Source organism: Trachinotus anak, unplaced genomic scaffold, assembly GCF_046630095.1.
Source record: "Trachinotus anak isolate AG129_WGS33_773 ecotype Australia unplaced genomic scaffold, CSIRO_AGI_Tana_v1 ptg000009l, whole genome shotgun sequence".
NCBI lineage: Eukaryota > Metazoa > Chordata > Actinopteri > Carangiformes > Carangidae > Trachinotus > Trachinotus anak.
The window spans coordinates 7,213,403-7,233,589 of NW_027273860.1; the positions used below are offsets into that span (position 1 = coordinate 7,213,403).

Consider the following 20,187-nt stretch of genomic DNA (forward strand, 5'->3'; position numbering starts at 1 on the left):
GAAGACTAGCTTTCTATTATTTTATCTGTAAAATTACAAGCTAATCTACTTCCTCTCTATACTCTCTCTTGGAATAGTAGTGGAAAAAAAGTAGTGAAAATTTGAAATGATTTTTTTTTCATACTCATTTATATGATCAACAGTTATCTCTCTCTACTCCACTAAAGCTAAAATGCTCCCCAGTGGATGGTCGGTGGGTCAGTGAAGGCTGAGGGCTATCAAAGCAGTGTATTAAAAGAAGCTCTTTGAAGCTTGTAAACCACGGTGCCCAGCAGGTCCACAACAGATAGATGCCTCTGATTGGTCAGGTGTGTGTGTGTTTTTTTTGCAAGATCGATCCACGGAGCTGACATTCTGGAGCATCAAAGCTTTCAGCACACTAATCTGACTCCTCCTATGAGGGCAAGGGTTGTTTTTATTATTTTCCTTTTTTTTAATATGAAATGCTTATACCTCAGTGGGACTCCTGCGTGCTTATGATATGAGAGTGAGCAAACCATGTGTTTTAAAGGTTTGAAAGGGGATGAAAACATTAAAATCAAGCTTGAACACTGTTTATCAACAAATAAATAATGCAGAACTATAGAGAGAGACGGACAGAGCAGCAGAGAATCGCAGGGCCATTCATTGGGCATACCACTGGCAGTACAGGAGTGACACCACAGAGATTCACACACCACTGCTCCTCAAAGTCCGTTTCCCCTCACACTGTCTCTGGAGACCTGTGCCACATACACACTCATGAAAGGTGTGAAAATCTGATTTCCCAAAAAGGATCGGTAATTCTCTGTGAGGGTGGAAGCCACAATCAATAAATCATTGCTAAGTAGATTGTAAAGAAAAAAAATTATTCCCCTTTGGTATCAGTGCATTAGGATTCTCCTGAGGATGGATGAGGCAAGATGGGGGTGTGAGACAATCTCAATAAAGAAGAGGCAAATCATACCTTTGGCATTCATCTGGACTCTGGCAAGCAGCTGTCAGCAGAGTGAGGAAGGACAGGGAGAGTTGACTAATATCTGGGAGATTCATTATTCACCATGTTCAGGAATGTCTAGAAATAAAAAAAAAAAAAATACATGATTTTAGTCTTAAGGTTCTGATCTGTCACCCTGACACAACAACCAATTTTAAAATGTCTTATTTTATCAGTGAATGCAGAAGTATTTTGTTATTGAGGAACACTCCAGGGCCAAGTTCAGAAATCCTGTGACAAATAAAGATATTTGTTATACACACATAATAAATAAGATGACATTTGCATCTTATGCTACTTTGTACTTTTAGTGCTTTTGATGGAAATATTTTCCATTTTACGCCATCACATTTATCTGACAGCTATACAAGTTATTTATACAGATTTTACATATGGAACCTGATCAGCTGACAAGATGCATGTTTTTATAATCTGATAACATAAAATACATAATATAACACTCTCAAAGGGGGTGTTCTGCATGAATTAATAGTACTTATTGTAATGTAGGACCTTGAACTCACAGTAGTGAGTTAAAAAATACAATATTTACCTGAAATGTAGTGTAGAAGAGGAAAAATTGAAAAGACTGAGGTAGTACCTCAAAAGTACTGCTAAAAAAGTACTCCACTACTATTTTCCAATACAGTAGCCTAATGGATGAGAGAACTTCCTCCATCACCGCAGCCATCAACTCTTTTATCCACACAAAGTTTGGTGTGGTATCAATTTATTGCATTTGGCACCTGTTCAAATTGTTGAAGTCGACATAATGACACCTTTGTGGAGATTTGATTTGTGGTTTAGAGCATATAAGCTTTATTAGTCTGAGAAATTCACTTCTATCGAGGAGAAAACAAACGGGCGAACTGTTAACTGCAACGTTTAAAATGGACATTTCTCCACAAACTTGCTAGCTTAACGGTAGTGGGAAAAAAACGACTCTCAAAAAGTTAAAACTGGAACAAAAACTAGCTTTAAAGGCGCAAGAGCTTTGGGGAAATAAAAACACGAAGGTGGAAAACAAATTTTAGTTCTCACCTGCCCTTAATTGACGCCGTAACTGACTTTCCGTGGTTGGTGTCGTCTCTCTGTTAGGAAGACTTCAATACCCAGAATGCCTCACGGTTTTTGATTCAGTCATGTGATTTAACTTATGACAGGGAGCAGGCTTCGACAACAAACATTACCGTGTCTATATTGGACGTTTGACATGAAGCAAACCTAATTGTGACATTGCGGACCTTTAACATGTATTTTATAAACACGCAATGAGATATTATAATCGTTCTGTTTGGATATAACGGGACTGAATATAACAATGGCGGAAGTGGAAGAGGTAAGCACAGCATGCTAACGTTAGCTGGCAAAATGTTGACGTTTTCCACCTAACTGCATCGAAATAAATAAGACACATGATCTGTGGTTTTTGTCATCTGTCCTTTTGTTTGATTTAGCCTCCTTTCTAACAGTTTCATAGTTTCCATAGGAGGAGACAATTATGAAGTTATTTTAGCATCACAGTGATGTGTAACATTGCCTCACCTTAATTCTGTGTTTGATTTAAAATTAAATTCAAATGCACCAATCCCACATCTGTAATCTTTGCTGTATTACTTTGTCATTAATACATTTTGTTAGATTGTTGAAATTCATTCAAAATGTGTTCATTCAATTCAGGACAGAAAACCAAGTGAAGAATTCACAGATGAGTCTGAGGTAAGAAACACAACCCTTCCTTTGTCTTGCTAAAAGACCAGGAGTGAGGAAAAGTTTATTTGGAGTCAAAGAAGCCAAGGGAAAACATTACACCCAGAAATGTCATGCAGTTGCACCAGTATGTCGATGTAAAAACGCATCAACAGCAACATATTCTCAGTGTCAGGGGGTGTGAATAGTTCTGTGAATAGTTCTGTCAAGCATGGGTGATGTTTGAACCCAAATAAAGCTCACTGCCTACAGAAAAGACTGTAATACATAGCTAGCCTTTATCAACCCAGCTTGATCCCGTAAGGATCTTTGTCAGGTTTGAGAGGTGTCAAACACTCATGAATTACAGATAGCTCTCCAGATCCATCAATATTATGGCTGAGCTTCGGCGTGTTACAGTACACTGGTGCTTTTGAGAACCACAAGTAGGCTAAATAAAATATAGTTTTACACATCATCCTGGCAGGAAGGGGAGTTTGTCTTCATAAGAAGCAGAGAATAGAATGAAATATCAGGGACAGGCAGCAGCGGACGCTTGTACCTCTCCGAAGAAAACCGTTAAGAGCAAGCAAAATGAAAAGAGGAAAATTCCAGGCTTGTAAATAGAAAGAGCTTCTACATCCTGTTTTCTGTCTGTGCACAGTATGTTCAGTACTGTAGGACACAAAACACTCACAGGAAAACAAGCACCAGGGATTTTGGGATTGCGTGTCTCCTCCAAGTGGCTGCAAGCAGATAGTTATTTACTAAGAATAGTGCAATATACTGCAGTTTGCTTGGTGTCTAATACTGCTGCTGCTGTTACCTGGTTCACAGCAGCCTTTCTAGATGAAGGCAGTGAGGGCTTCTGTGCACTACACTCTGCTACTCTGAGAAGAAATAAGCAGGATAATAACTTGTCAAAATTATGGATCTTGAAAGTCACAGGTAGGCTCTTCACTACCTTCGCAATTTGGCCAGACTAGTCTGATTTATAATGACAGAGTACAGTAATAAGCCCAGTCGTGACTGTTTGTGCTTGGTCTTGTTTTGATGCCCGATCTCTGAAGCCTTTACGTAGTCAGGGGAATTGGTTTCATCTTTACTTCGGAGTACAGTGGATGAAACCTATAGCAGCAGATGATACATAATAATACTAAAGTAACAGACCTATTGCACCTCTTCTTCCTCACTTCAGCTCTGAAACAAAATAATCAGATTCACCTGAGAAATTCATACTGTAGAGTGAGGAAGGAAGCATCTGACCTGTTACTTGAATCCTAATCTGAGGATCCTTTTTCCTGTAAAATTTTTCACAATATTTACACTGTATGTGCTCCATTCTTACTTAATCTCCATTCATAACCTTAGTTTTCTGAGGATGTATCCAAATTGTGTCATTTAATTTGCTTTGATATAACAGCTATGATATCAAAGTTAGAAAAAAATGCAGAGGTGGCTGAAGAAGCTGATTCATTACTGTCTTAATATTTAGGGAGGTATGTCCTCCTGTTTAACCTTAATGTACATTCGTAACAAGTATACAGGTAGTCTTCTCTGTGTATTGAAGAAATGTTATCATAGAAGTGGATATGAGGAATGTTTCAGGCCATTGTATCTGAACTGCCACTAAAAATGGTTACAACACAAGGGCCAGCTCAGTTAATGCTGACATAACAAAGGGCAAGTTACAATAGATTTAGTCACAAAATCTGCTGTTATCTAGTAACTATGGTCATAAAAAGCACATAAAGATGGGCGGAAAGTTAAAGGAATGAATGAACACCACACTAGTCACAAATGCAAGTTTGTGACTAGTGTGGTGTTCAGTGTGTGTTTGAAAGCAGAATGTTATCCTCAAAGTAGATAAAAGGCTTGGTTCAGCCTGTTGTATCTTAACTGCCAATAGCCAAAGAATATGGCAAAGATGGTTCCAACACAAAAGCCAGCTCAGTAGTTGACAAAACAAAGCAAATCAACTTACAAGAGATGGCAAAAGTTTGAAAATGGGTAGTTTCTCCCTGGGGATGAAGTTTTCCTTTGTTGTTTGATACGCCTTTGAAACCCGTGACAAATGCCCTCGCATCAGAAATCTCACAACCAGAATACACAGGAAATAGCCTAGATATGGCGTTGTTGAGTGGGAAAGGATTGTTTTTGAAAATAACATTTTTTCCACGCTATTGTCCCCCACCTCTAACCCAGTAGCACATAATGGCAGACAATGTTTTGAGTTGATGCACCCTCTGGGCAGCCACAGACTGTGCAGCATTGGTTATAAACTGAATTATGAGTAATATTCAGGCTGTGACTGGCCGCAAACGTTGGCTCACGCTGGAAAGTGTAACACTGTAGAATACCTTAAGTTTGTTTTATGAAAAGACCAGACTCATGTTTTTCACCGGGGATGAATCATCTCATGAAAAAATAAAAATTACTTTATGCTGCATTTCATGCAAGGTGATAGAAATTTGTCTTTGTGCATATATCTCCTGGTCCACACATTCAACACATGAATTTGTTTGAACAGGTCAGAATACGTGTAGGACTGTTCTTGCTGGGTTTAGATTCCTGCTGCAGTGATGGTGAACACTGTGAATGTAAAACAAAAATGTATTAGTTACAGATTAGTTATTTGTGATTGATGATTGGTGTAGGCTTGCTGCTGAAGATAAGCTGTTTGTTATTTTCTTTTTATACAGTAGTATTACATGTGTGTGTGTGTGCATATCAGTGGGTGTAGAGGTGAAACAATTGATCAATGGAAAATTAATTGGCAACTATTGTAATAACTCTTTAATGATTTCAATATTTTTTCAAGCAAAAATGCTACAAGTTCTCAGGTTCCAGGTTCTCAAATGTGATGATTTGATGTTTTTCTTTGTCCTGTATGATAGTTAGCCTGAATACAAGACATTTGAATAATTCATATTGGGTTCCAGGATATAAGACAGGGAACCTTCTACTGAACAAAATAATTATCAAAAAAAAAAAAAAAAAAAAATCAACCATTAAAATTAATGTTTCAGCCCTAAATTGACGTTTTATGTCGTTAAAGATAAATGAAGATAAATGTGGTCTAACTTCTGTCAAAAATTTGCAAAATATCGAAATTTTCATAAAATGGGTTCACATGACTTCACCAAGATTTAAATTTGTCAAAGCAGCAAACCCTTAAAATATATCACCATGTGTGTGAATAGGTGATCATTTCTTCATCTGCTATTGTTATTATTGCATTGTAGTGATATAATAGTTGTGCGTTATGGTTATACAAAATTATGTTGCCAAATTTAAAATTCTCAGCAAAATGTAGTTGAGGACCACTGATGTGCATTCTCTATTTATTTGCTTGACGCTTGTGAGGAGTCTTGTCTGATGTACAGAGGAACACAATTCATTGCATTAAACATTAAGTCAGTTGAAGTCTTTTGATGTAATTTTGCATATAATACAAAAAAAAAAATTGGTTTTGAAAAAGTATACCATATGTACCATTTTGAGTTCGATGGACTTAAAGGTGCCCTGTGGAGTTAAATTGTCAACAGAAAAAAGTTATTTTAACATTCACTGTTTCTCACCAAACATATTTTTTGTATCCTTGAGATCTCCTTCCTCATAAAACACTTGCACGGCTGATCAAAATTATGAATTATTTACATCCATGTTTACTCGCTAGCATTCTTCTTTCTCACTGTCATTCGGTGGAATAGTGTGAAACCGATGGCAGAATGTGAACTGCAGAGCCTGCGTCCAAACAAAATAAGTACGCACATGTAAAAACGTTGCTCCTCTAGTGGTCAAAAACTCCACAGGAGACCTTTAAGTCGAGTTGTATTGAAAGCACATGAAGTCATGTCACCGCCGTCACAGAGCACAACATATAAATGACTTGTGGACATTTTGTCTCCTTCAGTTTACTGCATGAAGGGTTTTGTCAGGGGCTTTCAGAAAGCATTGTGAGCTGTAGCATTTGTGAGGGGACACTGTTGTTGTAATGAATACCTTTAAGAAAATGATATGGTGAGAGCCCATCTTAGCAGTCTACTTTCTCGACCAGGAGGAGGACAGCGAGGAGGAGCCCAAGCTGAAGTATGAGAGGCTCTCCAATGGGGTGACCGAAATCCTCCAGAAGGATGCAGCCAGCTGTATGACCGTCCATGACAAGGTAGAGGTTATAATCCACCACCCACAAGGACGTTTCAGTTTCAAGTCCACCCATCTCAAGTAGAGATTTCACATTGTTTATGTACAGATTTGAGAGATGTCCTCTTCAAAGTTGGTTTCCATCCACTCTGTTCAATCTGTAAAGGCAGGCCATTCTTTTCTCACCTTCCCCTGCTTTTCCACTCAGGGAGATACATCAAGAGACACCAGACGCCATTGTCTTCTCCTGTTTTTATTCCCACTGTTGAATGCTGATATTTTTAAGAGGGCCACTCTCAGCACGATGGTTAATCGGCGTGGCACCAGCAGCACACACGTACGCCTGAGCAGAGCAAAAGTCATACCCAGTTGTGTCTCCTCACCTGATGTTTTATTAACCACTATTGATTTTCATTTATTTATTTTTACTTTGAGGATTCAGTCTCCCCCCACTTTTTTTTTTTTTTTATATATAACCTCAAAACAGCAGCCGTGCCACAGTGAGAGACGTTGTTTCGCTGAAATTCTAAATTTGATCTGACTGTCTTTCTTCCTGGGATTTCTGTGCTTGTCTACCTTCTGCCATCCGGCTCCCTGTGTGGTCACACCAGCCCCCACCACCCTGGCAAACTCCCACAACCTTAAAGCCACCAACAGCACATATTGCCTTATGTTGCCTCATATTTTAAGTGTCTGAATCGGAATTTCATTTGAACAATTCCATTCTGATAAATCCCTTTAAAAGTCGCTCCGCCTCACAAGGTTGAACCCTTTATTTATTTATTTTTGGTTATTTTATTTGGGGAGATTGCAGGGGCTCTGTCTGACATGCTCAGCTGTGCCTGTAAATATAAGCATTTCATTATAGACTGCACTGAAGCATGGTGGGCTCGCCGCACATCCACATGCTGGTCTAGAAGGGAGGGGGATTAGGAGGAGGGCATGGAGCAGGGGTTGGGGTGGAAGAACACACACTTAATCTAATGCCAAAAGCCCCCAGTTTCTATAATTTTTTTGTCCCGGTGGACTCATGTACACACATACACACACACATTTGCACACACACACTTCCGCTGAAGCACAAAACACAGAAACCAGTTGCTGCTCAGTAGAAATAATAGCTCTGTGCCGGGCAGGGAGGTGATTGGGTTGCATGGGGAGCATGGGAAGAAGTCAGATGTACAGTGCATTTATTATGCTTAAGCATTTTAATTTGAGAAAAAAATGCCATTTCACACTCCCTGCTTTAATAAATAGGGCTTTTCCACCCCCTGCAATTTCACAGTTTTGCCTCCAAGCCCACCCAATCCCCACTCTGCCCATGTCGCTCCAGCTGCAGGAAATATTTTTTTATCCTCTTCCACAGCCTTCATCAGCACACGATTTTTCAAAAAATCTTGAATCGGTCTCAAGTGTCTTCTGGTTTAATTTACATTGTGTTTATCCCTTTACAGTTTCTCGCCCTAGGTACCCATTTTGGAAAGGTCTACCTGCTGGACGTCCAAGGAAATGAAACTCAGAGGTTTGATATTGTGAGTACATTAATATTCTTCAGGTTATAATGATAAAATTGCTCATCCCCTGTAATTCATGTATGACACTTTTTAGCCATTCTAGCGTCATAGCATCAGTAGTCCACCATTTTGGTCCAAACTGAAATATCTCAACAACTATTTGATGGAGTGTCATGAAGTTTGCTACAGACGTTCATGGTCCCCACAGGATGAACTGCATTAACTTTAATTTTCTATCTAGTGCCATCATCAGGCTAAAACTTTAACTTGTCCTATAGTTTGGCTTATAATCAAAACTCGGCCAACGTTATGTGATGCTAAGCTGCTCAATGAAGATGGTGAACTTGGTACACATTACATAATAACAATATTGATAATAAGAAAAATAACAATAACATATTTAACATTAACATATTAATTATTGTAATAAAGACTTCACAGACTGTGACACCAGACTGTGAGCACCTTGAGGTGCTGTTACACTGGTTACTTATACAGTATGTGGTGTGGCCACTCAGATATGAAAGAATGTAACTCATCATTTTTAATAAGACAGTAAGCAGCTGCATCTTTATACATATATTAGATATATATAATGTTGTCCCTGCTGATATGTTCCCAGACGACCTTGCATACCAGCCTAATCAGTACACTGTTGTGATGTGTTAATGATATATGTTTTTAAGGTTAAGGCTACATATTTATATTTTTAGGGTAAAACTACCTAACTAACCTAGCTTTAGCATTTGTTTCAAAGCACTGCTGGTCATAAAGCTGCTAGCATGGCGTGCTAGGATGCATTGTTCAATCTTTTTGTTCTGTTCTAAATATAAAAGATAAATTCAGCATTTTTTGACTCACAGTTGTCTTTTTATTGCTCCTCTGTGTATTATCCTACCAAATAGATTATAACCCTTTTCTTGAATTGTTGTTTTTGATCTATCTGCAGTTCTCTGCTGATAAAGTCCTTACAGCTCAAACACCAGCTGCTGCAATTCAATGTATTGGACCTTACTAAGCCAATCTCTCATTATAAATTTCTCCTTGTAACTTACATAATATTGACTGTAGTGGGCCTGTGTCCCTTGATTGCTGTCACCATTGTTATTAATAGTCCTTGTGTTGTCAAATTGTTCTCAAAATGGAGCAGGAGTCTCAGACATAACATGTAGAGGACAGACAGACAGACAGGGCCACAGCCAGCATTATAGGAAGACTGAGGTCAAGTCTCAGCAACACACCACTCATGGACCACACACTCAACATTTTCCATCTTTTATTTATTGAGTGAAGTGTTTAATTGCATTTTATTTCCAAAAAAATGTTTCAAAGTTTTATCCACACTGTCAGGAAAACAATTATGGATACTGAATCTGAAACATAAAAAAATACTGAGTCTAATAGGAGTCTACTGGAATTCAATTATAAAATGCCCAAAATAAGTACATTTTTAATTGTCGCAGGTCAACTTTCCTCAAGGCTGATAAAACCTCTGAATTCCTAATAAAAACGTGCAGATAGAATAACATGATTTAAATCCCCGAAGGATGCAAGAGGACACATTTTGGGTTTTTCTCACACAGGGCCTTGAAGCAAAATTTCACACAAGTAATTCATGTGTTGGATTTATCACCAGAAATGATCTTGCATATCTGATCCAATGGCACTATTTGACTTTGCCCACACATTTCTGCTCACATGAGCTCTCAGCAGTAATTTCATTTAAAAGTCAAAAAAAGATTCAGTAATCACGGCTGATTTGGTTTGGACAAAGGAGCAGTTTTACATTTACTGTACCTGCGCTCCTGCTTCTAGCTGTAGAGTCCCTGCTGAGCACATTGATTCAAGTGCTCACCTCAGGACTTCACTGCCAGTTATCAGTCTTTGCCTGAAAGAAACAAATAGAAGAGACACCGCTGAGTTCTGGCTGATGGATTTGTGACGTAGTTTCAAAATTAATCATTCAGAAATCGGTGAAAAGCAGATATTAATATGCCTGCAAAATACCCAGGTGAGCCTAATGCACTGGAGAAACTGTAAATATATGATAAGTACAAAACTTTTCCTCCTTTAGTCTGCACAGAGGCACAGTCGACCCTTTAGGCAGGTTTTTAAGTAACATTTGCTGTAATTTGTGCCATTTGGTTGATCCTTTTATCTAAAGAGCCCTATAGTCTCATGCATGTCTAAAATTTGAAAGCATCAGCAGTGAAGAGACCCTTAACCTTCTTTGTACTGATGCCATCCTCTATGCATTGACACATGCGGGACCATGCATCCATTACATACTCAATATATATATATATTTTTTTTTTACCTTCTCGTTTTTTCTGGCATTTCACTTACTGGGGTAAAATGTCAGCCAGCAACATTTGGCCAGCCACAAAGATATTCTCCCCCCTCTAAAAAAAGATATGATGCCATGATATTGTGTCTCCGCAGAGTTCAGTGAAGATCAACCAGATCAGTCTGGATGAAAGTGGAGAGCATTTGGGCATCTGCTCCGAGGATGGGAAGGTGAGATCTCTCTGCTCATCACTGCTGGTTACTGATCCTTGGGCCCGCAGCGAAGAATCGCCGAATCAGTGTTTTTCATCTTTCATAATTCATCCACAGATTCATATAAACCTCATCTTATCAGTGTTAAACCTTATGCTAATGATGTGGAACTTGAGGTGTTTGGTAGTGAATTTTTAGAAGGCACTTCTTTCACTGTCAGAGCATTAACCTGGAGTTTTATCTCCGCCATATCTACACATAAACCCATATTTTTTTCACGATGTGCGAATTTATAAAAAGCTCGTACCAATTTTGAAGAGTAGGGGAAAGGATTGCACTCAGATCCGTTGAGCTGTCAGTCAGCCATCAGCCGTCTATGGATACCCTCTCCATGTTCTCCACCTTGCTGTTATCTTGTCTCTTCTCATCATTACCACCATCCTTCATGGATTTCGCAGTCAAGATATGCTCTCTGATATCAACCCCACCCCACACACACATTTCTAGTACTTTGGTGGCAAAAACAAGATCTTGTCACACAAAAAGTGGAGCAGACAATTAAAATCAATGCTACAGCAATTGTTTGCCCTCAACCAATTCAGTTGGCTGTTAATCCTTTGAAATCTAACTTAATCCTTAATCACTGGTGCGGCTAAAAAAAAAAAGATAGCATCAGAGTTTCATATTATTCCCTTACTTAAAAAAAATCTCTTCTTTTTGGGCCCTCAGATAAAGGAAAAGGGTGTGTCATGTTCTCTAATGGTACATTGGAGGTTGCTGTGGTCAAGTCCAAGATTAGGACCCTTGTTTCTAAACCCTGCAGGGTTCAAAGAATCAACTTGCCCACTAATTGGTGACCCAGCGGAGAAGTAGGGAGCCAATCAAAGTCTTTTCTGACCACAATTCTCCCCGCTGGCCTTAGATAGTTGCAGAGACAGCAATTAAAGGAGACATTTTGAGTTATTCACCTTTGCTTGCCATTTTGCTGTCTCATCTCTGTTTCAGGTTCAAGTGTTTGGCCTCTATACAAGAGAGGGCTTCCACGAGAACTTTGACTGTCCCATCAAAGTAAGTTGCAGAAAACTGAAGTGTCTTAGGTTGCATCTATCTGTATTACCTGCATATAGCTTTAAAAAAAATCAAGTTTCACTTCTCTAAACAGTCAAACCTTATGGTCTCATTTGTCCTCTATTTATTGCTTCGTAGGTGGTAGCAGTACATCCTCAATTCACCAGATCAAACTACAAACAGTTTGTCACTGGGGGCAACAAGGTAGGTTTGAGTAGTGCTCTGTACCTGTACCATTTTTAGGCATTTCCTAGCACAATAATTCATCTTGATTGCGTCCGGGTGAAACCAAGCCCTGCAAACCTTCTCACTTTGGTTCGGCTGAAGGCAATGCGCAGGCCTTTGTCTGGTGTGAAAGGCTCTTACTTTTCTGTCTCTTTGCTGGAGTGCTCTCGGGAGAGCTGCCCATTTTCACAAAGTGCTGTTCGCTCAACAGTGTTTGAAAGGCAATACTTCACAACCCCAGCAAATAGATGTCATTATCAAGAGGGTACATAGTCTTAGAATTTCCGAGCGCATACAGTGATCTCTTTCCTGAATGCCTTCTCTGGTAGGTATGTCACTACGGAAGGTGAAAACTATTTTAGACATTAGATTTGTCTCTTTTTTTTTCCCTTTGGAGGTAAAACTAACCACGTATTACGACATGCCTATTACACTACTATAAACTGCACTGATGTAGCATCATTGCACAGCCATCCATAAATAAAGTATACTGACATTTATACAACAGGGGCAAAACAGGAAAAACAACTTTTTTTATGAAACCCCATTGTTAGTGTTACTTTGCCATTTTCTTTCAATTGCCGCTGATTCCTCTCAGTTCCAAGTTGTGAAGGCCTCCACAAGGTGCCTGTGATGAAAATCAATAAGCCTCAACGGGAGCTACGTCCTGTCACAGGAAATTCAATTTTGTCTCCACAGTTCTTTTGTCATATCATCTCTTTGTAGAGCAAACTGTTTATTAACATAGCCCAACTGCTGAATTAAAGAGCTTATACAACCTTCTCTCTGCCTCCTTGGTAATATGATGTACTTTTCTAGGGTGGGCTTCTTTGTAATAGCCTATTTTGTAAGAACAGTAACAATGCAGGGAATGTGAATGGCAGGCTTTGTCCTCTCTAGCATGTACAGCACAAGGCCTCCACATTAAACTGCGATTGATTAAGCAGATGTGAGGATGCCTTGATGCCACATTGCAGTGTGTTTAAAAAAAGCAGACCCTTACACTCAGTCACACAGTCTGACTGAGCTCCCGCACCTCTCAGAAGACAGGACAGTAGATAGATAGCATGGAAACCTAGTGAATTTATGTTCAAATACTTACTTCTATGTTTTACACCACCCACAGTGACTGCAATAAATGGTGTGTATCCTAAAGAAGCCGTAACCATTAGGATTAAAATGAGAAGGATGTGTGAAATGATTCGTGACGGCGACCATGTGAATCTTTAAAATGACTTCCTCCACCACTGAATGTGAGGGTAATGTGAAGCTTTCTCACTTAGATGGAGTCTAATGAGCCCTTGGTCTTTATTGTCTTTGTGGCTAAATGCTCTGTATCTGCATATAAGGATTAAAATCAGGCTTCATTTCATTATTTGCAAGAAAGTTCCCCACAGTTGAAGGTTAAATCTGCAGGGCTGCTTCACCCTTTCATCAGACACACCTCCCGACTGCATGTTCCTGTGTGATTTGCTGTTCATCTGCTGCCCTCTGTAGGCGGTACAAAACAACTGCACTCTTGAGATGAGAACTGTGTAGTATTAAATCTTGTCCTGATTCCTTTTCCTTAAAGCTTCTCCTATATGAAAAAAACTGGTTGAATCGCTGGAAGACGTCTGTTCTACATGAAGGCGAGGGCTCCATCGCTAACATCAAGTGGAGAGCTAATCTCATCGCCTGGGCGAACAACTTGGTGAGTGCTCTGTCACACACAACCCACATAAAAAGCATAAAGCTGAATCTGAAAAATGCTGAAAATGTTTTGTTTGTGTCGGTTTCTCTCAGGGAGTTAAAATCTATGACATCAGCACAAAACAGCGAATCACCAATGTGCTGCGGGACAACGTCAGTCTGAGGCCTGATATGTACCCATGCAGCCTGTGTTGGAAAGACAACACTACTCTCATTGTGGGCTGGGGAACTTCCATTAAGGTTTGCTTTGTTTCCGTTTTATCTTACCAGTCATTACAGCCACTAGCTGCTGCGGTTTGTCAGTGTAACTTTCTTATTTCTCCTCAGATTTGTGTCGTGAAAGAGCGAAATCCTACTGAAATGAGAGATCTGCCCAGCCGCTATGTGGAAATAGGTATCAAGTACACTGCACATTATAAGAAACTGTGTAACAATAATCTTCATTTGTGAAGGGCTTTTCTAAACAGAAGCTACAAAGTGCTTCAGTAGATATAAATAATATAGATATCAAGCAGCAAAAGTACTAATGACTTTGCAACATAAAGTCCGAACAGGCATTGCAGTGGTGAAATGAAGGCAAGACTAAAGTGAATTAAATTGTTGCGACTGCTAAAATAAAAACTCTTCCTGCAAAGCTGATAATTTGAAGATGTTTAACAAATATATGGAAAATTATGATTTTATCCCTTTTTTACCTCAGCGGCGTTGTAAATGGATTCAATCTGATATAACAAGAGGATAATAAATTTGATTCTCCTCTGTTTGGTTTCTCGTTCTGTGTCTCTTCCAAACAGTGTCTGCGTTTGAGACAGAGTTTTTCATCAGTGGCCTGGCACCGCTGGCGGATCAGCTGGTCATCCTGTTCTTTGTGAAGGAGAACTCTGATCACATGGTAATGATCCTTCTTGTACATACACAATCTACATGTGTAAAATCAGTGATGTGTTTATTACTGAGGTTGTAGTTAAATGTGGTGTTGTGCTGGACTACATAATAGTGGAGGGCATTTCTGTCACCATCACCACCTATGACAAACCCATGTAATTTAATTAACACGTGTGTGACAGCATCAACAAACACCAGAAATTACAGGCATCATAAAAGTTGACTTCATGAGAGAACAGTTGTCTTCCATTGCATTAGAGTGAACAGATGAACCGAACTAAGTGGACAAGGAGTGAATAATAAAGGGACAAATGTGGAATATGACTTTTACCCATTGTGTGTGTTTGTGCAGGACGAGGAGTTTCTTGCACGGCCTCGTCTCGACATCATCCAGCCTCTCCCTGAGAGCTGCGAGGAGATCTCCTCCGACGCGCTGACCGTGCGCAACTTCAAAGACAACGAGTGCAGAGACTATCGGCTCGGTGAGACTATAAAAACCGACCCCGAGAGAAATGTCACGCAGCCTTTTACTGCGCTCTGATTTCATTATGCACCAACTGTCAAATGTCAGCTGTAATGCACAGTACGCTCAGGCATAAATGTATTTTCATTAACAGAGCATTCAGAGGGAGAGTCGCTCTTCTACATCATCAGTCCCAAAGACATTGTTGTGGCCAAGGAGCGAGACCAAGATGACCATATTGATTGGCTGCTTGAAAAGAAGAAATATGAGGTTTGCGTTGGTGAATTTTATGAATGTTGCAAAAGGTTACAGTCTATAATGTCAAAGTCTAATTTTGTGTCCTATTACTGTGTTTGAACTGTGACAGGAGGCACTGATGGCTGCAGAGATCAGCTTCAAAAACATTAAGAGACACGATGTTCAGAAAATTGGGATGTCTTACATCAATCATTTAGTGGAGAAAGGAGACTATGACAGTGCTGCGAGGTGGGTTTTCCATGTTCTCCAAAGTTGTGAGTGGAGGTTTGTGGGAGATATTTGAAAAACCATTTGACAGAAACTTTGTATTCAGATCATCTACATAAAACCACAACATTCTTATCATTGTTTAGAATTATAGAAAGAAGGAATAATCCCAAGCACAATACAAATGTATTTTATCTAATATAACTGAGCAGATAATATGAGATTTTGTCTTCCTGTCATACAAATTCAAGTGAGGAGCATTTTCTTTTACAGGGTGATGGACTAAACTATACAGTTTGACAGAAAAATCTTAACTCAAGGTCCATTTGCTAATTTTTTCCAGACTTTAAAGCTGTAAACCTTGAGCTGTTTCTTTGCCTATTTTCAAGGTCAAAAAAGAACTTTAATGCTCAAAGACCAAATCACTTTTAGACTGTGCATCCATGTGATGTATAACATTTACTTTCCTGATTAATTAACATCCACCGCTAAAAGTCAAGACTCATGTTGTTTTTTCACTGCAGGAAGTGCCAAAAGGTTCTTGGGAAAAACATGGAACTATGGGAAAATGAAGTGTACAGGTTCAAGACCATTGGACAGTTGAAGGTAGGTTAAGAGCTCTAAGAATTCAGCCAAAACTAATTTCGGTTTCTTAACAGAACTGCATTGTTGTAGTTACTATGGCGATGAATAGATTATAAGATGTTATGTTCTCTTTGGAAAGATTTCTTTTCACCATCAGTCTCTTATCGAAACTGCTCGTCTCTTCATCTTCAGGCTATCAGTCAGTATTTACCCAGAGGAGATCTGCGTCTCAGACCAGCCATCTATGAGATGATCCTGCATGAATTCCTCAGAACTGATTATGAGGTACTTTGTCCTCCAGTAGTCTCGTCATACTGTGACAAATCCAGCATAAAGGAATTAGTTGATTGGAGTCATCTAGCTCACTTTCTTGTCTTTCCACAAAAGGGTTTTGCCACGCTGATCCGTGAATGGCCTGGAGAGCTTTACAATAACATGGCCATTGTTCAGGCCGTCACAGATCACCTGAAGAGGGATCCCACTAACAGCACCTTGCTCACCACACTGGCTGAACTGTGAGTAAACACATTTATTGAGTGGCACACAAGATCACAGTTTTTAATCTTTACAACTAAATGAAAAAGTTGTGCATCATTCGTACGCATTTATGTGAAAGTTAACATTTTTATGTATTTTTGGGAACCCTGGAATCTTGACACTAAACCATCTACATTTATGGAGCAACTTGTTGGATTTTGATGATTTTGTGCAGGTACACCTACGACCAGCGGTACGACAGGGCCTTAGAAATCTACCTGAGACTGAGGCACAAAGACGTTTACCAGCTGATCCACAAACACAACCTTTTCTCATCCATAGAGGACAAGATTGTACTTCTCATGGACTTTGATAAAGAGGTAAAAAAACGAATCAAAGACAGATGAGGACGTGTTAAGTTTGCATTTTGTATTGTCATGTTCACGTTATACCTCCTTCTGAATTTAGAAAGCCGTTGACATGCTGCTCGACAATGAAGACAAGATATCAGTAAGTGTTCCTCGCACCTGTCAGTCTCTTTAGGAGCGTTCTGATTAAAACAAACAAGCCACTGAACGCACTTCCTCTTCCCTCTGCTAACAGACAGACAGGGTGGTCGAAGAACTTTCAGACAGGCCGGAGCTTCTGCACGTGGTGGGTTGAGATGCATATAACTTTAAATATAATCACGTTAAGTTTCGAAATTGAATTCAGAACTAATTTACACTGTTTTTCCTTCCTCAGTATCTCCATAAATTATTCAAGCGGGACCACCACAAAGGCCAAAAGTACCACGAGAGGCAGATAGGCCTGTATGCAGAGTATGACCGACCCAATCTCTTACCTTTCCTGAGAGACAGCACTCACTGCCCACTTGAAAAGGTACCATTCTCACATGCCATCCTACTGCACAATCCACATTTCCAGAAGGCACAACACATGAATGATGTTGTCTCCTCCTCCTCCTCTGCCTTTCTCTCTCAGGCTCTTGAGATTTGTCAGCAGAGGAACTTTGTAGAGGAGACCGTCTTCCTGCTCAGTAGGTGTTAAATTAATGTTTGTTTCCCTACTTTATTTGAAATGTTTTGAAGGACGCTAATCTGCCATGTTGCTCCCAGGCAGGATGGGGAACTGCAGACGAGCTCTGCAGATGATCATGGAGGAGCTGGCAGACGTGGACAAAGCCATAGAGTTTGCTAAAGAGCAGGACGATGCAGAACTGTGGGAGGATCTCATCTCTTACTCTATTGACAAACCACGTATGATACAGTCTCCTACTGACTCAGTTATTGTAATCATTTGTTCAATTCTGTCTTTCTTTGTCATTTTCTCGCTTTTCATAAAATTTCTTTGTTTCCATCGCTCTTCTGTTGTCTATTCAGCATTCATCACTGGCCTTCTTAATAACATTGGTACTCATGTGGATCCCATCCTGCTCATCCATCGAATAAAGGAAGGCATGGAGATCCCAAACCTGAGAGATTCACTTGTGAAAATCCTTCAGGACTACAATCTACAGGTTAGACGTGTTTTCCCTTCCCTGCAATCTCTCTGATGATGACATGAAATCAGTATTGACAGTTAAGGGTTGCATTAATGCTTTCAATGTCAACAAAAGAGCAGTTTACTCCATCTGAGTACAGCAATACATTCTAATTTAGTTTATCTAATATGATGAGAGAGAAAACCACGAGTCTCACATATCTGCAAAATGTCAAAGATAACTCAAGTGTAGTCTTTAATATAAAGACGACACTGATGCCCAAGTACATAAGGTGATAATACTACTGTGAAATCCACACATTTAAAAACATGTCAAAAAAAAAAAAAATCTGTAGATTAAATTAGTAGTACTTGATGGCATCACTGTTGTTTTATGATTAATAGTGAGACTTTAAAAGATTGTAGTTATTTAACCATTTATGTGGCTCTTATAACCCCAGTAGCTCCATTTAGAAGAAGAATTTATCACTCTATCAATAATAAGAGTGATTTTTGTGGAGAAATATTCAAGTCTCCACGGACATTTTGAGACATATAAAAATACTCTGCTTGGAATGATGATTCAAATAATGAATGACTTTTTTTTCTCCATAAAAATTTCAGTGACTTTGTTAAAAAATGTAACGGTTTGTAAATTTATTCCTTTTCCCTGATTGAAAAGTTCAGACTATGAATATGTAAATATTATTCATTTCAAAAGTTTAACACAAGATGTGTTCACTGAAACGTCCATTCTCAGTCTATTTGTCCTGGAGATTCAAAGTTCCCACATCATACTTTGCATATCGGACCACGACTGGCTTGTGTCTCTAAATCCTGCTCATACGTTCATGTCTTAAACTCAGAATTAAGATGAGCTCAGAGAAATGTAGAAACTAGCGTCAAACTCTTGCTGTCATTTTGTTTATTAAAGAGCTTTTGTTTTCTTGTTTCCAAGATTCTTTTGAGAGAAGGATGTAAGAAGATCCTGGTGGCCGACTCTCTCTCCCTGCTACAGAAGATGCACCGAACACAGATGAGAGGAGTCAGGGTCGATGGTGGGTGCTGTTTTTCTGGCCTTTATTGTAGAAGCAATGGACATTAAATCCTTTTAAACTGAGCTTTTTAAAACTGTTGTTGCTGGTTTTTCTTTTCAGAGGAGAACATTTGTGAGTCGTGTCATGCTACAATATTGCCATCAGGTAGGCCATTTATGTTGCTGTGTGCATAATGTTGTATTGCATGTAAAAGCCATTTGTTTCTCATTAATGTTTGGCACCTGTGTTTCAGATATGGCCAAACCCTTCGGCGTGGTGGTCTTTCACTGCAGACACATGTTTCACAAAGAATGTTTGCCATCTCCAGGAACAGTGAGTAACTGTGTTTAGTGTGTGTCAGTCACGCTGTTTCATTTTGTTTAATGTTGAGCTCTACATGAATCATATCCACACCTCATTTCCTTTCTTCAGGAACAATCCTATTTTATCCAAGAAGCTTAAACGCAACTTGTAACCGTAACTTTTTCCTCTTCCCGTTTCAGATTCACGGGGTTCAGTTCTGTAACATCTGCAGTGCGAAGAGGCGGGGGCCAGGAAGTGGAATACTTGAGATGAAAAAGTAACAAGGATTTACGCGCCCGCAATGTTATTATTGATGCTTTTATCTGCCCCCTGTTGCTTTCCCTTTACTGTCAGTGCATTGGTCAATAAATATCACTTTCCCTCAGCCACTGAACTGTACTCTTGCGAAAATGCAAAACATATATATCGGATTGTCTCTGTATATTTAAATCTAACAACTGTAAAGTGCTGTACTTGTTCTGCTTGCCACTAATGTGATTTGGTGATGAAAAGTCTGCAACATCTGAAAAATTAAATCACATAAAAACTGCTTGGTTTGTGTCTGGTAATTATGTACGTCTTCCCCATAACTGAGTTTAAGTTAATCCTGTCAAGTAAAGATGTGTGAGAAGAATTAATTTTACACGTCTGATATCTGAGTTTTATACAAGAAAAAGTCTA

At 39.3% G+C, this 20,187-nt stretch overlaps 2 protein-coding genes across 3 annotated transcripts in view; one reads left to right on the forward strand and one right to left on the reverse strand.

Annotated features, from left to right (window-relative positions):
- pou6f2 (POU class 6 homeobox 2) overlaps window positions 1-2,093 on the reverse strand; it is a 71,999-nt gene extending 69,906 nt beyond the window's left edge. The window contains exons 1-2 of one of the 2 annotated variants that reach the window (XM_071484903.1): window positions 2,018-2,093; window positions 947-1,054 (exon numbers count right to left, since the gene is read on the reverse strand). In XM_071484903.1, the coding sequence (XP_071341004.1) occupies window positions 947-959 (13 nt within the window). In that variant the 5' untranslated portion in view covers window positions 960-1,054; window positions 2,018-2,093. Of the gene's footprint in view, window positions 1-946; window positions 1,055-1,529; window positions 1,657-2,017 lie in introns of those variants that run through there. The other variant, XM_071484904.1, reaches the window with a different exon arrangement.
- A 23-nt stretch (window positions 2,094-2,116) lies between these two features.
- vps41 (VPS41 subunit of HOPS complex) lies at window positions 2,117-20,056 on the forward strand. Its single transcript, XM_071484902.1, has 28 exons — window positions 2,117-2,315; window positions 2,657-2,695; window positions 6,726-6,833; window positions 8,266-8,343; window positions 10,768-10,842; window positions 11,830-11,892; window positions 12,031-12,096; window positions 13,691-13,810; window positions 13,903-14,049; window positions 14,137-14,203; window positions 14,604-14,701; window positions 15,047-15,176; window positions 15,312-15,427; window positions 15,525-15,643; window positions 16,147-16,228; window positions 16,400-16,492; window positions 16,595-16,722; window positions 16,920-17,064; window positions 17,153-17,194; window positions 17,288-17,338; window positions 17,429-17,566; window positions 17,669-17,723; window positions 17,803-17,943; window positions 18,067-18,203; window positions 19,125-19,224; window positions 19,324-19,368; window positions 19,457-19,536; window positions 19,707-20,056. The coding sequence occupies exons 1-28, from the start codon at window positions 2,298-2,300 to the stop codon at window positions 19,785-19,787; spliced, it is 2,562 nt and encodes an 853-aa protein (XP_071341003.1). The 5' UTR covers window positions 2,117-2,297; the 3' UTR covers window positions 19,788-20,056.
- Window positions 20,057-20,187: the final 131 nt, after the last annotated feature.

Bases quoted from the DNA above. Each gene is read 5' to 3' on its own strand.
- vps41 (XM_071484902.1), top strand. The intron at 17,195-17,287 runs GTAAGTGTTCCT...CTCTGCTAACAG, and splicing joins ACAATGAAGACAAGATATCA to ACAGACAGGGTGGTCGAAGA. The intron at 18,204-19,124 runs GTTAGACGTGTT...CTTGTTTCCAAG, and splicing joins TTCAGGACTACAATCTACAG to ATTCTTTTGAGAGAAGGATG.